The sequence below is a fragment of the Lissotriton vulgaris genome, chromosome 9 (assembly GCF_964263255.1).
Source record: "Lissotriton vulgaris chromosome 9, aLisVul1.2, whole genome shotgun sequence".
Lineage (NCBI taxonomy): Eukaryota > Metazoa > Chordata > Amphibia > Caudata > Salamandridae > Lissotriton > Lissotriton vulgaris.
Window position 1 is genome coordinate 180,170,763 of NC_141697.1, and position 17,302 is coordinate 180,188,064.

The following is a 17,302-nucleotide window of genomic DNA, read 5'->3' on the forward strand; positions in this document are numbered from 1 at the left end:
TCTCTAGCAGTCAATTCTTGGCACAAGGAGGTCACTTTGCAGTCACGAGGAGTCCAAACTCCATGATTTTTATAGGGGAGAGTTCACACTGATGCCAGCCAACGATCCAGGACATGGGGGCACCTCTTGGGGATCAGGACTTACTGCAGCAGAGGCTGGCACCAGGGCTCAGGCAGGTCCGATTGGTGCTGGGCAGATATACGGAGGCCTCTGAAAGCTTGTTGGGTCCCTGTAGCTCACACAAGAGATCAGTCAACTGACCCTTGCATCACTATGGCTAGCCCAGGATCAAGGCAAGCAGGTCCAGTCTTCCTTCTTCCGACAGTAAGGCAGTCCTTCCAGCAGCAGGTACTTCTGGCAGCAGGCCAGTCTTTCTTCTGAATTTTCTACAGGTCCAGGAGTGTTCTGATTGAAGAGTCTGTTGATCCCATTTTTATATGTGGAGGCAGCCTGTGTGACTACCTGAATGCTTTTTTGTTTTAATGTACTCTTTGACACAAGTGTGGGACTCTGGTGACGGACACGTTTGGCTCTGATACACCCTAAATTATGTCTGAATTTGTATGGACATTCCTTAAGGGAAAGATTGCCATATGAAGCCGGTTCTGGTGGCTCAGTGGACTAAAGCAGCCACTGCAGGGGCCTGTGTTCCACCTCATGGTCACAGGTTCAAATCCCAGCGGGTCCACTCAGCCTTTCATCAATTTGAGATCGATAAAATGAGTACCATTGAGTTGGGTAACAGTAAACATGTATTATTCAGCGCCAGGACACCTTCCGGTAATCGTGAGCTTTACAAATACACCTGTTATGTTATGAGTAATTGCTGTTTATTCATCTTTCAGTGTTATAGGTGGACCCTGCTGAATGGGGCCACCCAGATAATTACCAAGTCGAATGTATGGCTGGTATTTAATATTTTATTGACAATATGGTCCTGACGAATGCCCTTGAACTCTAAGAATTCACCTATGGCAAAAACATGTTGACCATTCAAGATAGGGCACATTTATCAGCCCCTGTCCTCTCATGATTTTTAATCTTATCCAACCACAATAAAGGATACATTTTGCCCGCCAGGAGATAGTTTTACTGACACTTTATATTATTTTGCACCCTGCCCCTTCCTCTAGAACACTACCATTGCTCATCTCATACTAAAAAACCTCCACACCTCCCTAATTTTTCCTTTGAGGAGTTGTAGCCCACACATGGTACCTGGCGGTCCTTTTGTAAAGAGGGAATTCAATGATGAAGCATGTTACCTTCTGGTGACTGAGGGTTCTCGTCCTAAAAAATAGTGCTCCTTTTCTTTGTCTGATCACATGTTCAATTCATCTGTTTTCTCTACTTGTGCCATCAAGACGTAAAAAGTGTATGTGATAAAAGTTTTATTTTGCCAGGTCGAATTGGAAGTTTAAAACTGCACTACAGGCTGCAATGGCAGACCTTAGACATTTTTCAAAAGGCTACTTTAGTGGGTAGTACAATGAGTACTGCTGCCCATTAGTAAAGGAGAACATGTACACATAGTTTCTTAATTAGACTTTTGGTAAGTATGGTATCCAAGTCATCAAAAGATGACTGCAGTTACATTTTTACTAATGGTAGCTTGTGCAGCGGTCTTTTGGACAAGGACTAATATGCTTTTGTGGAGGTTTGAGTTTGTTGTGGTTATTTCCACTTTCTTCCTGAGTTTTCAGCTTGCTGCCAGATCTACTACACTTGGTTGGGTAGGTATTGAATTCTCTGTGCTCCTTTTCAATATGGCTGTGTGGTTTGACGTGGCTGTAAGCTGGTGCTTATGACATGGCGGCTGTGGTTGCCATTATTGTTATTTCCCCATTGTAATTCAGGATACTCGCTATGATGGCTCATGGGGGTCCCCCGGCCAAGGTGGACCGCCAACGTTCAATACACCTTCTCGATGACAAAGATTAAGAATAACCCAGTAGGTCCCGCAACCAGCATTCAACAAAACTTTCTGCCGCATTCCCCTTGGCCCGCTCAGGGTATGCCAGGAGGGAGACATTGTTGTAGCGGGACCTCCCTTCTGCGTCCTCTTCCCGCGCCTTCAGGGCTCCAGTTTTTGGTGTGATAGTAGCTAGTAGCTTTATGAATGAAGATACCTCGGACAATGGACCCGTCAGCAACCCGAAACTTGCCTGATACCTTTCGGAGGTCTGTGTGGAGGAGGTTCACCCTGATTGTCACTGTTTCGATTTTACCTTCTAACACCATGCGGGAGCCCTGAATGTCTGCAAGGATCTCTGCCCATGAAGGCTCCTCAGTGAGCAAGTCTAGCACTTGGTCACTTCAGGCACCACCTTGTTACTGTTGCGAAGAGGGCTTCTGAGTAGTATGTTGTTCCATTGTGTTGCCCTGCCGGGGACAGAACTGTGTGTGGCCAGGGAGGCCCCACACCTGAACTTCGCAGTTGCTGAGCTCGCTGACGTGGACTCTTCTAGGGCCACAACACCTTCAACGCTACTTGTCTCTGTACTGGTCCCAGCACCAAGTCCGACCCAGGGACCAGCCACCACTGGGGCCCGCCAAGACCCACCCCCACTGCGCCCACAAGCAGCCACCATCTTGGGAGACTCCCCAGAACTTTCTATTCACCCACAGGAGACGTGAGCAGGGGACCAAGGTCTAGGTAAAAGTGTAGAATGTACTGGAGCATTTTAGGCATGTCCCCCAGGTGGAGCTAGGCAGCAGATTATAGTGACGTCGGAGGCCCCCTGAGTCCAAGCACGGGCCCGCACATGTAGCGCCGTCCAAGATGTACCACTCCCGCCAGCTCAAGGGGGAAAGGAGAGAGGAGGAGGGCTCCAAGCCTCAGTCACGTGGAATGCTGACCCCACCCCCCCTTAGCAAAACCAGTTAGATCTCCGCCCTGGGGATGACACTAACCGGAAGTCCAGAGTTGCTGTTGCCCCTGTAGATGGGCACCACAGACCCGATCATGAAGAAAGAGGCCTTCCAATATTTCCAAATCGTGGCAGTTGTTGACCCCTGCACTGCTGTCTCCAGGCAGGCCCCCACAGCACAGACATCAGGTGGGCCGCTCCAATGCACAGTCACTCCCACAATGTGGTCGACGTCCTCCAGGTGGCCTCCCCAGTCCACAAGGTTGGGTGAGGGAGGACCCGAACGCCACCTCCTGATGGCAGAGTCATTGCACACCCTCTTCCCCAGACTGCCTGTCTCCAGTGGGCACAGAGATCAGGGGCCTCCGACCGCAGCCTCAGGCACCACCGCTAGCCCTTTCTTCACCCAGCCCCCGGAAACCTGTTCAAGCTGCAGCCGACAGTCAACAGGCCTGCCAATCATAGTCCAGGGGTGCAGAAGTGCATTGGTAACAAATCCTGAAGCCATTGGTCCCTTTGTGTAGTGACAGACGGCAGGATTATGTAGGGTTCTGTCAGGCCTCATAGGGACGCGTCCTGTTGACCATCTTGTGTGGCCATGCCCCCAACCACAAACTTATTTTAATCAAAATGCAAACTAATTGAACATTTCAATAAAATGCAGTGCAAACTTGAGAAAATGTGTTCACTTGACATGAAGAAATACACTTTAAAATCTAAAAAGAAGGGTTGGGCAAAGACATTGTCCAAACCGTTAAGTTATACTGAGATCCAAAAGAGTAGAAGCTGCAAAGTTCATGTAGAAGTCCACTTTGGAACTTTTGGGACAAGTGACAACCTTTTAACTTTAAGGTAATTAGTTTCTGGCGAACACTTCTAACTACAGATTCCTCACTTTGTGAATACCCCCAGGTGCCAGACTGCATCTGGAAAATCTTCTCACCAATTCCCTGGTGTGTTGGTAATTGGTACATGTTACTGCATACCTTGGTTCCTTTCTTACCGCACCTTCCCACGTTCGTCCAGAGCTTGTTTCCGCAAATTCTGTAAGGCATACAGACTGTTTTAAAAATCTTTTTCCAGTATGCAAGACATGCATCCTCTGAAAATGACAGGTTTCAAGCTTTGTAAGTATTCCACAAACAGACGGACCACCAAGAAGTCCGTCTTTGGTGTCGGGGCTCCAGTCAAGAGTCATGCGTCAAGTGTGCGAAGATGAATCAGAAGGTCATTGGCGACCATGAAGCGAACTTCTGTTTCGCAGAACACTGCTAGAAGATGTGAAAGGCCCAATCTAAGTTGAGGATGCACTCACGCTTCTGAGACCATTCCCAGGGCCTCTTATCCTTGAAGTCCCGATCATAGAATAAAACAATAGAAGTCCAAGCATGGCTCCCCTTCGTACCACCACTCCCACCATGAGGTGTCGTATGACGACCTGGGCACCTTCAGTCTGCGAACCTAATCTCCATCCTCAGAACTGACCCTGGCCCTTATCTGGATGCACCCTGAGTTCCCCAGGCAATTTGCAACGCCATAACAACTCCAAAAATTGAAGGGGGCCATGGATAGTGTATTCTGTACCCAACCAGATCCCCCTGGTGCTCCTTTGATCCCTAATGACCCGAGGTGACCTCCAGTTAGATTACCTCTGGTGGATTAGACCGTGCCTCTTGACCCTGCCTCTGTGGCCATCGCGTATCCTTTTAATGGCACCAAGAATGACACTGCAACCCCAAGCTACAACGCTGGCCCCTAGCGCCGGAGGATGAGACAGTAGTCCTATTTGACTCACAGGGTCATCCGCCACACCCTCCACCGAGATCACAACCACTTTGATAGCATTCCCACTCTGATCCTCAGACATTGTTGTAGCATTATGATGATGATGATGATGATGATGATGATGATGATGATGATGATGATGATGATGATGATGATGATGATAAAGAAGGTCATACTTATGATGAGTACAATCTCTTTTTTGACCTACAGGACGGACACATCCTATGACACTGGCCTACATTCACCTACCCTGGCAACAGCTACAGAGGAATCTGTCTTTGCCACTATTATAAGGAAAGCTGCAGAGGTCTTGGACCTCACTTAAACCACTAGTGAAGTCAAAACTAATCTCCTCACGGATGGTCTTAAACCTGGACAGACATCTCAGTTGCCTCTCCTACCATTCACATGCCCTCACATACACATTGCTGGACACCTTGGCAAAGCCAGGATCTTGTCCCTCAGTGAATAGGCAGACTGAAAGGTGGCACATTGCTGCTCCTGGGAACCCTGAAACGAAATGAAAAGAACATTTATAAAGCGCGGTAGCTACCCTGAGGCGTCCTAGCGCTGCAGACAAAACGCACGTGAGAGAACATGGGGAGCCTGTTCTAGTTGTTAAACAGCTGAGTTTTTAGCTTTTTTCTGAAGGATAGCAAGTTGTGTTCTGCGCGCAAGTGAGGGGGGAGGGAGTTCCAGAGTTTAGCCGTGGTGTGAGAAAAGGAACGACCACCACATCTAGCTTTCTTGATTCTGGGAATTGTAAGCAGATGAGAGGAGGTGGACCTTAGCTGTCTATTTGGTTGGTAAGGTGTGACCAGGGTGTGATTGATTATGGCACCTGATTTCCAGAATGCTCTGTGTGCAATGCACAGGCCCTTGAATATAATTCTATCTTTAACAGGGAGCCAATGAAGCTTTATAAATGAACTGATGTGCGAAGGGGGATCTGGAGTAGTGTGCGAGCGGCACTATTCTGAATAACCTGTAGTTTACTCAGGGTGGATTGTGGGGCCCCTAAATAGAGGGCATTGCCATAGTCCAGGCATGAGAAAATTAGACCTTGGATCCTTATCCGTCTGGCGTTGAATGGGAGAAGGGGCATGAGTTTTCGGATGATCCTGAGTAGGCCGAAGCAGGTAGCTGATAGCTTTGCAGCTTGGTAATTGAAATTGCCTTCCTCCTTCAGCACTCTCTACTCTGAGAATCTTGTGATGCAGGCCTCCACAACTCAACTTATCCCAAATGCGTTTCCAACCACTCCACCAGACAGAGACTCGAAACACATGGAGGCATTCGATGAAAAACAATTCCCCTCATCTTGCCTCCTGGGGAGTTACTCGCATGTTTTATGGGAAATGGTGGCAGAACATTTTGCAAGCCGGCCCAGATAATACTTCCAGCTCAGTACTCCTCTCTTCTAAAGGGCCATGCAGCCAGCCCCTCTTCTCCTAGAATTTGGTACCTGCTGGATAATTTTGTTGTCAAGCTGTTTCCGGTTGTTAACAATGGTTTGATCCATCAGGATGGTGACAAAACGTTGTCAGAGGTTTCCCATATGTACCTATCTAGGGCAAGAGAGCTCTTGTCAGAGGGTGAGGCTGTTGTAATGGGGGGAGGGGTGAATCTCGTCTCTGGAGATTTTTATTGTTAGGGTGTTGTCTGGCAGTCTGAATCACTGAGTCTGTGACAATGGAGTACTGTACATAGAGCTGAATCACTGAGCCTGTAACATCTGAGGAGGCTGAATCTGAAGCTTGTGAAATACGATTCCAAGCCTGGCTCTCAGTGTGTTGTCCGGGGAGTCGTGGGGGGGGGGGCAAGAAGCTTGAGGGATCTCTTCAAACATTTCTAGGCCAGTAACCAATAATGTGCTGATGAGTTAGTTCAGCCTCAGTAACTAGCACCAGTGCAGAGCGAAAACAGTGCACATGGATGCCAGCAAGACTTCATGGAGCCAGAGAACAATACCTCTCCGTTCTGTAGAGAAGGGAAACACTGCACACTCCACACTTCACACGTTACTTCAATGCATTCAAAGATGGCCGTTGCAGATGCGCGACAATCAGCAGCTGCCATCTTTGAAAGCATTTAGTAATGTTTTAGCAAATACTGTGGATATGTGTGCATCCACTTGGCCATTTTAAATGCATTTTGATTTATTTTAGTCAACTCCATTCAATGATTGCCACGGTAGATGCTCATGCATCTCAGGTGCCCAAGCCTGGATAGCATTTATTACATAAAAGGCCATTTGTAGATGATCGCTGTGCTGTGAGCTTTTTGAAATAGTCAGAAACACCTTAAGATTACCACCAGCCAATAGCACCGCGAGTGGCAAAAGTTTGAAAAGGAACCATTTCCAAAAGAAAACCCAAGGTGATTTTTGGGACACAAGACTGCTGGGTGAAGAAGTTCAAATGGCTAGCCGAAAATGAAAGAAAATGTCCCACCCTCCTCCCCCTAGGCACTGGGTGCAAGGTCTGACAGCAGTGGAAGAATACAGCAACCAATCAGAACACTGTCACTGTGAGAGCTTGAATTGTCCTGGGTGGGACAAACACAAAAACAGGGACAAAAGCATTGAATCAGGAGTAGGAACTTGAGATAGACAACAGAGCCATACAATCTTAAGCAAGGGGCCGACTCAAAGCATGTGTAATTATTTGGAATTAAGAGATATGACCTAGAAAGAGCTAAAGAGCTAAAGCTGTATGTAGCCGAGGCTTAAAATGGAGAAATGTCCCATGGGCAGGGATTCTGAGGCAGGGTGTGGCTGACTGACATGCCTGCATGCTGAGGCTGCTGGGCATGGATGTTGGCCTCCATAGACTATAGGCATTTAACTTGGATGTAGGCTCTAAAACGAAGCAGGTAGTAAATATATTTCCTCTTCACTTTATAATTAACTAATTCAACTTTGCCTTTGCTCCTTACAAAATAATTAAATTCATGGATGGGAACGGAGTTTGCTTTCTAGGCGCGTCGCCTAGCTTATATTTAACAGTCAAGATTCACTCTGCTCCACTATTTATATTCTTTGAATAAAGTTGAACTTCTTATTATGTACAAACACATCATGAAAGAAAATCGTCTTTTTATGAGGTTAGTGAAAGTGCAAGTAATAGTGAGGAGTGTAAGATACAGTTTGTGTTTTATTACAGAATACTTTGTATGTTTTTCATATAAGCATTTATGGATCCTATACCGAAAATGTTTGTGTTGAAGTTGAGCAAACATTTGACTCTATTTCTAAAACTGCATTTTTGAACTCCCAAAGTTCCACTTTTATACCTCTTTCAATTTGCGATCTGATTATACGTGATATTAACTTAAATCACTGTCATCATCAATCGTTTGAATGTGTACATGCAGATCCCTGCCTAAAAGTGTGTTTAAGAATTAGACCCTAGATGTTCAAATGCTTTCAGAATATGTTAAGTACAAATTAAAAAATTGCTTTTACAGAAAAAAACGATAACGTTCATAACCAAGACTTCACTCCGATATGTTAATGCTTGATAACAATATAGAATCTCTTTTGGTCTCAATTGTAATGCTTGATTGTGTTTGTGAATAAATGTGGACTGTTCAGTGACTATATACGAAGAAATCAACTAAATTTCAATTGTGAAGGCCTTTGTGCATTTGTTTTTTTGGAGCTCATGTAAATAACATGCTTTATTAGAATGTTTAGGTTGAGGTGATAAGTTAGAGCAGCAGTGAAGGGACATAAGCTCTCAGAATATAGAAAACATCAGTGTGCAAGCTAGAATATCTACAAGTTCAAGGCAGGAAAGGCATTCCAGTATTCTTCGATGACCAAGCCCAGGCCAGAGTTACCGCAGATAAGAGTGATCTATCTTCTGGTACAAGGTGAGGAAGAGAACAGCTGAAATACATTGAGTAGAAGGGGCGGGGGGTAAAAAATGTTTACTGGTGATGCAGGTTTCCTTTATTGTTGTTCTTTCCACAGATTCCCACAAATTCTCAACAGGAACTTGCAATATCATGTTGAGAAGTAGAGACCTAAGTAATAGACACTGAAAGGACTTTTCTAGTGCATGATCTAATTTCTTCTTTTTAAGATTTTGTTCTCTCGCACAACACATGCAATCTATAGATGACATACTGGTGTTGTGTGTAATATTACTACTCCAGTCAGTGAATTTTACCAGTGTAAATGCTATATATGAAGTTTGGGGTTTTGCCATTGCACAATTGTATTCAATTGGACCTGCAGTAAGAGGCTCCTGCATATGAAGGGGGTATCCTTGTCTCTGTTTTTATTCAGGTTTGAAAAAATTGTAATTTTAATAACCACATTATATTGATGTTCACTTTAATACACAGCTGCATCCCCTTAAATGTACACATTTGAAATAACATCCCACTTGATCTGATCACATTGCACCGACCACCTACCAACCACACCATACATTTAAACAGGTCACACCACTTTCCCCATACGTTTGCATGCCTTTGAGGGCAACCCTGGGCTTCATATACAGGCCATTTCTGGTTCACACACTGGGTGCCTACAGCAGCAGTCCGTGTCCGTTTGGCCTCAAGGGTTACCACTCCAATAAAACTCCTCTCAGAACAAGATTCTCCAACGCCCTCTAAGAGCCCTAAAAAACACCTCATAAGGGCCCAGCGTAATGGTGTGTTCTGTGACTCCCTTCCAGTGTCACTCCCTCCCAGAATGGACAGGAAACATGTTGTGTGAAAAAAGTTAGCATTGGGGACCCAACAGCGTGCACACCACACCTGCGCCCCTCTCCCCCAGTTCTGCTGGATACAGCGCAGAATGAGATAAGTAGATAGTTGATTTGCATCATCGGCAGCCTAGAAGAAATAGCCAACTCCCATAGGGAAAGACAGGCATCTCTCCAGTCCTCATCATCAAGTTCCCCCATCCATCCCTCCCATCGACACTGTAACTGAGGGAGGCGATCCTGGGAATTAATTATCATAGACTGATATATCGTCGAGATCATTCCTTTACCCAGATGACCAATTAATAGCTTTGCTTCTAGAGGGCTGTATTTGGGTATCTCCATATCTGCTGGAATATGAGTTAAGAGAGCATGGCGAAGTTGAAGGTATTGAAAGAACTGTGTTTGTGATAGTCTATAATGTTCCTGCAGCTCTTGAAAAGACACCAGGAGTACAGCCTACAAATATCGCCCAAGTGGGTGATGCCTATGCGGTTCCAGTGTACGAACCCCGCAAGGCTGTCCACCTGGTGTAACCATGTTCCCCACCATAGAGGAATCACATCCAGTGGGTAAGACGTAGGGCTGCCCTCCAGCACAGCACCGTCATCCAAGTACAAGATTGGGACAAATGGGTGCCGTACAATAAGACTAACAGTCCATCAAATCCCAGAAGATACAGCTTGAGCCGGTGGGCCAGGTCGTCCCAACATCCGGTGAACCACTCGTTTACAGCGGCCAGTTGAGCAGGAAGATAATAGACTTAGAGGTCTGGAATACCCAGGCCTCTGTCGAACGGCGACTTTCTAGCCGACACAAACGCCATGCAATGTCGTCCGCCTGCCCAAATAAATGAGGTTAGTTTCGAAGTGATGGAGCAGAACCACATCCAAGGAATGGGATATGGGTAACTCGCCAGGATGTATAGATATTGTGCTAAGCACATAACTTGAAGTAAACCAGTACGTCCCATCGGGTTGAGAGGAAGGCGGCTCCATCTGCGCCAATCCCGATCAATTGCTGACTGAAGCAGACGAAAATTAAGAGACTAGGCCAAATCTGGCAAGCAGGAGATGTAGACCCCAAGGTACTGAAAAGAGCAGTGTCTAGTAGGAATGTCCGGGCACCAACTACCTCCTATTGCATCACCCAGTACTGAAACCAGTATGGATTTGCTAGCGTTCACCCGCAGGCCTGACACTCCGGCATATAGCTGATGGAGCTCAAGACACTGGGCCCTGTCATTGAAGGATCACTGAGGAACAGCAGAACATTGTCTGCATATAGAGCAATGTGATCATCTATAGTTTCACCCCAGTGCCAGCCCTGAATCCGCACATCGCAACATATCAGACAAGCTAACTGCTCTATGGCAAGAGTGAACAACAGTGGGGACAGGGGCACCCCTAAAGCATACCCCTGCAAATCTGGAACAGCGGAATGAGAGAGTCCTGTTGACTCTGACTCGTGCCGACGGGGCCGTATATTTCAGACTAGGAGACCATATTGTAGTCCTTCTGAAAATCATTCAGGAGGCTGGCTAGTTCTCCCCCCAAACGTGGCGCTCTAGAGAGGACCTGCTGCACCCTTCGAATGCAATTGTGAGTACTCCTCCCTGGCATGAAGCTGCACTGGTCCGGGTGTACCAGATATCAGAGGGTCCAGCTGACTCTGCCCATCATCACCTTTGCGAAGATTTTAAGAATGGCATTAATAAGAGATATTGGGCAGTACGATGAACAGCATAACACCGGTTGGTCAGCCTTGATCAGAATTACAACAGTGGCAACATCAAGGTCTGGGGGAAAGGAACAGCACTTCAGAGTGTCAGCATGTAAGGCTGCTAAATGTGGGGATAAGAGATCACGGTATTGTTTGAAGAACTCGCTGGGAAAGCCATCAACTCCCCAACTGGAGATCAGATATTGCCTGCGCTACCTCCTCCACCGAAATCGGTGACTCCAGTACACCCACCAAGGAGGGAGGAATAGTAGGGAGCTGTTAAGTTCCCCCAGGGGTGGTGGCCACGCTGCATATAACTTCCGGTAATAAGTTGCAAATGCTTGGCCTGTGGTAGGCAAGTTCTTGCACAGAGTGCCAGAGCCATCCATATTCAGCGGAACCACTCTTCTGGAGACCTCTCGAGTTGCCAACCAATTGTCAGGCTGCTCGGGACGTGCTGGTTACAGCGGCACCCATTCCTGCGTTCGAGAGCGGAGAAGCGAGCCCCGCCCACTGTTCTCTGTCAGCGGGCGTGGGCGGCACTTTATTAGTAATTAAAGGAAGGGTCCGCGCTGGCAACGCACTTCGCGTTCCAGCATGGATCCCGCCTGGCCTCCCACCGTTTTTTTTCCTAACTTACCTGAATCCAGTTGACCGCAGTTTCTTCCATAATCTCTCGCTCGTGTTGCTGGGCTTCTGGCGTTTCCTTCTTCTTCCTGGGTCCTATGATGTTCTTCCGGGACTTGTTGACACGCACGCTGCTCCTTCCCGGTTAGTAACTTTGAATCAAGGGAACTTCTGTTTTTTAAACCCTTCACCTCCTGGTATCTTGTCTCTGAAAGACAAGAAAGAAGGCAAGCGCTATAAAGGATCATAGTATCTTTGTTTTCTGTTGTATTCAGAAGTGCTTTTTTGAAATAAGAAAAGGCACTTATCTGATGGTTCTACGCTCTTGACGGGCGATTCTTGAGGTCCTCTTTATGTCTGGTAAACTCCTTTTTGGCTGCAAAGAAGAAAGAAAAAACACTAGTACAAAAATCCCAACCCCCACTAGTGTGTTTTTGCTTATTGTGACCCCCTGCTCTTTTTGCCTTTTTTTCCCCTCGTGCTTCCTCCTGACTCAGGAAATTAGTTTTGGGGTTTTTCCCTAATTACAGGACTAACGGGTACATTTTTATTTTAGACTAATGGTCCTATCTACTCCAATGGTGTATCTAACCTAGGTTTGTATATTATTGTTAATTCCTTGTTTTAAATGCAAACATCTGCAATCCTGTTTACATATAGAACATTGTCCTTCCTTGTAGACAGTGGGAGTGTTCTAACGTTCATGGGAGTGGTTTCTTCGCACGTACTTGGCCTATTCCATTTAAGGTATCTCATTAGAAATAGGGGAGGGGTAACATATAGCCAGCTCTTTTTACTCATATTTAGTACCCACCTTGTGCTTTCTCCTTCAGGGTTCTCGAAGACCAACCCCCACAGAAGATCCTGTGGACCACTACCCCTTCTTCCGCCCTTTGTTTTGTTACCCTCCTTCCCTCTTTTGCTTTGACTAAGTTGGGCGAAAGAGGTAGGTGAGGGAAGTTGGGATTTAGCATCACTTCCATCCATTTTGTCCCTGCAGTATATCCGGGTGAGCCTTGGCAACAATACAACGGCTTGCCCGACTTGTCACCCTGGGCATATATCCTTTGAGTGGACACTCTCCAACATTGTCTCACCTCGTTCAGAGAGACCTGGCAGAGCTTAGCCCCCATCATTTCCAATGAATGGGCTATGGCCTCCGATACAGGGCTCATTCCTATACCCGCTAGCACAGTGATCTGGGCTTCAAGCTCAGTAATGTGAGCCTGTTTCTGCCATTCCTCACTCCACACATATCCCGCTGCCCACAGGGTACCACGCGGCACCACGGAAATTTGATTTTCACTGAAGAAAGTCTATATTTCATGTGCTTTGAAATTGCACATTTCTGGTCGGTAAGGTTCCATGCATCCCTACTGCAAAATTGGACGGGAAGATGCGTAAATAAACACCCCACTCTAGAAAAAGAAGAGCATAATCTGAAATACCTCTAGGCAGTATATGGAGGGTGTGGACCTGCAGAAGGTCACAGGCAGGGAGCCAGAGAAAGTCAAAACCCCATGCGCAGCCGACAAGTGAGTATATGATCGAGGCACAGGGTTCCGACAGTGCCATGTATGTCAAAGCCCATAGAATCCGCCCACGAGACCAGGCTCGCTAAGCGCGCACGGTGTCTAGGCCACGGACTGCCACATATGTCCCAGTCAGGATCGGGAACCGTGTTGAAGTCCCCACAACACACATCACTCCAGATTCAAGGGATGTATAGTTCCATTTAGGAGATATGACAATGCATCAATACAAGAGTAGAAAAGTTCTTGTGTTTTTCTTGTTTCTCTTTAATCGAAACAACACCCAGGCCACACGTGTTTCGTCGAAAGGGGAAGACCCCACGACTTCTTCAGGGCTATGTGACTCTTCAAGTTCTAAGTTCTGTATCCTCTCTGCCGGTTATACTTCCGACCCGTCTGGTCAATTAATGACAACACGATATCCACAATAATGTTCCTAGAGCACGGTAATTGGTCCCAACTTAAGTAAGGTTCGGTATATCCTCCCGAGTGCAGAGGCTGTCCCAAAGTTCAAGTCCCATTTACAACCACAATCTGTCATTCCCTCAGCGAGTACGCTCGAACGGAGTAAATGTCCTGGATTTGCGTTCTGGACTGGAAATCTTTCATGCTGAACACACCATTTTTGTGGATGAGCGAGGAGCTTTTCTATCTTTACCTGTTGTCCTTTAAGGGCTATGAGTATTCAACAAGTGTTTACCACACATCTCATAATTCTACAGTGCTAAGTTGGTAGCTCTTAGCTTTCACGCTGCTTTTTCGCCAAAGAAATGTTCTCGAATTACTAGTAATATGTATTGGTTTGCTGTTTTCAACCTAAAACAAAAACATTTTCGTGGTCATGTAAACCGTGGCATTTGGTGCACCTACTGGCAAGGTCTGCCCTACCGCTGGTTAACGTTCCCCCTGTTGGGGGACTGCTAGCTGAACCGAAAGATCTCTGCCTGCCTTGCGGGGATCTCTGTGCTTTAAGAGGATGCTCAATGTGGTATGTCGAATAAGGCACAGGTGAATGCTGAGCAAGCACCATGTATGTTATTTTGCCCGTTGAGAATGTATTTATTGTATTTCACAAACACTCTCATAGTAGGAGTTTTTTGTTTTATAAAAAGAAATCAATGGCTCAGGCTCGCAGGTAGTTTTCTCCCTACAATGTCAAGTCCATTGATTGGTTTCCTTGTCTGGGACTGCCATTCCTCGCATGGTAGGCTCAGGCAGGGACATCCAGTGATGGTCTGACCACCTTACCTATGGCAAGCCAACTGTAGCTGAGAGCCTGCAGTCCTCGGGCGGAAGGACCACCAAGTCAAGAGTTTCTGCCAGTGCAGCTGGCTGAGGCTTCTCCCTCAGAACACTTGTCCCACACCTATCCCCTTCCCCCTTCAAAATAGTGTGTGTGAGCCATACGTTTTTTCATCACATTCAGGTGAAGAAGCCTGGTGCTTTAAATGCTCTAATGCGCAGGCATCTAGCAGCCTAAGTCAAGCTTTGCCGTGTTTAAGATTTCACAGCCCTGAGGTCAAAACCTCATCAGCTCAGCTAAGTCGTATGAGAACCTCCCCTCGTGACAAGAGGGAGCGCCACTGATTGACTCAGAGCGCGTTAAGCCCCGAAGTGTTCAGGGCTGACTGTCTATTTATCTATGGTTACAGTTTTGCTATGCATTATACATGCAGGACTACGTGTATCTTTACTCAGACTAGTGATCTCTGCTGTTTTCTTGTTCATCGGCTTGTGGTAGAGTTAATCAAGTGTCACACATGAGGTATCCAAGTGCCACAAACAGGCACACTACAGATCTATATACGTCACTCATATTTATAGCAATGACTTGGCAGCAATGAAATCTTTTGGATTTCAGTTTTTTTCCAGTACAAAATCCCCTACCTGAGAGGGCCTTCCATCCTCCCTTCTATGCCCATCTTTTTTCCCAGTCTTAGCTTTTTGATCTAGATCCGGTTAAATGTCAGCTCTGGTGGTTTTTCGTGTGTGTTCTCCTGCATTGGTCCATGGCCTAGTAAACCGGATTCTCTAGTAGCGCTGTCCCCGACCATTGCTGGATAAAAATACACAAAGTATATTGTTAACAGTTTACTAATCCTAGGCACAACCGAGAGTTAATAGAGTATAAGGCGGCAACACCAGCACCTCTTTTTAGTAACAGTGCAGCAAATGTTTTTTTGGATACTTTGTCAAAAGAATATTGAAAGAAGGCCGCCTACATGCATGCACAACCATCATCTCTTAGTGTATGCACAGGTGGCTATTTTAGAGTGGTTTTAAAACCTGTGAAAAGATCGGTGGTGCCTGCACTTCTCACACAGATGGGATATGGCGCTTTACAAGCAGGAACATTGTCTGCGAAGCTGGGGGTTCTTGACAAATTACAAAAAAAGTTTTTAAAGAGGGGAAATAGTGTTTTTTTTCTAATAAATACAATGGGAGGCTTCGATCCACGAGTGCACGGCACATGATGATGGCACATAAGCTATCACTCCCAATGTGGCTATTTATTAATATAATCTGTTTATTGCACAATCACTTACTATCTGCAACAAAACAAACACCTCACTTAATGTACATTCAATTTAGATTGAATGGTGCAGTAGCAGAAATCCAGGTTGAATTTAAAGGGCTCCATCAGGTGTCATACTCTCAACATGATATTGAGGTATCCGGAACGTTGATAATTTGTAAAAAGATGTAAGCATTAAGTAACTAGTCTTTCACTCAACATCTTTACATACATTTCTAATCACCATAAGGCCTGTCTTACCTTTTGAAAGTGTTTGTTTGCAAAAACCGTGTTGCCTTTTTAAATGTTGTGTCGCAATCAATAGTGGGTCCATTGGCAAAATATTCAATTTTAGTGTCAGAATCCACAATTACCTTATATTATTTGGCTGATGTATAAAAACAAATGATACATTTTAATCTTCTAGAAAAGGTTTTTGCAAAATCCAAAATCAGTCTGGATCTTTGTTTGGAGGTTTACATCTCCTAGTAGCAGGCAGAGTATGGCCACAGCAACCAAACGTGAACTTTAAAACATAGGGCCTGATTTAGAGTTTGGGAAACCTGGTTACTCCGTCTCAAACATGATGGATACCCCGTATCTATTAATGCAAGTCAATTATATCCTATGGCTCTTGTAATATGGCGGACTGGATATCTGTCACTTTGTGATGGAGGAACCCATCCGCAAAACTCTAAACCAGGCCTATAATCATGGTCGCCGTTCTTGGCGTGAGGCCAATGACACTGATGTTCACATTCTGAAACAGTAAACTGTCTGCATGAAATAAGTGTTCAGTGTGAAACAAACTATAGGTCAAAATTTCCTTAAGAAACTCCTTTCAAAAGTAAATAGTTATTAAGAAGAAATGTGGTACATTCCAGAAGAGGAGGTGAAGTAGAGCAAGCACGGAGTTTCCTCTTTGTGAGGGAGTATGGGAAAATCCTGAGATAAAGTAGGGGTTTTCCTTCATATTTGGTCAGTATGTGGGAAGACTGGACAAGCGAGTTGGCCTTCATCTAAAATCATTTTGTTTTAAGAATTTGAAAATTGATAGACTGTTGTCTGCCTAACTTGTGGACGCGAAAACAGTTTTCAGACTGCCCTTTTGAAATCACGGTGGGTGGCATGTTTCGGGCGGAGGGGCAAAGCAATATGAACAGCAGCCATCTTTCAACTTCAATTGTCCGGGTTTACAGACTGTTTTAACAGCAGGATGTGTTTTTTGCTATACAAATGTTCTTTACGGTAATGTTTAAAACATTGCACTTAACAAATTCTGATTACATGTTTGCAGATTATGGCACACAGCCTGCCTAGGAAAAGAAAGTGAAGTGATGGTCTTTGGTGGAAGTAAAGAAGACTTGTTCTCACTGGACACAGTTAGTACATTAAATAACACATTTTCCGGGGTTCAATATATATTTTCTTTTTATAAATATATGCTACAGGACGTGCATGTTTGTATGTGTAAAAAACACACCACTGAATATGTTGTAAAATGGGTAATTTATTAATATTTGTTTCTTTTTA

At 45.4% G+C, this 17,302-nt stretch overlaps 1 protein-coding gene across 3 annotated transcripts in view; it reads left to right on the forward strand.

Annotated features, from left to right (window-relative positions):
- The window catches only part of KLHDC1 (kelch domain containing 1), a 1,440,569-nt gene that overhangs the window by 1,231,638 nt on the left and 191,629 nt on the right, over positions 1–17,302 (forward strand). For 2 of the 3 annotated variants that reach the window (XM_086936594.1, XM_086936595.1), the window contains one exon: positions 17,067–17,151. The exons of the other annotated variant lie outside the window; for it this stretch is intronic. In XM_086936594.1, coding sequence (XP_086792720.1) covers positions 17,067–17,151 — 85 coding nt within the window. The remainder of the gene's footprint in view (positions 1–17,066; positions 17,152–17,302) is intronic. 3 annotated transcript variants of the gene reach the window in all.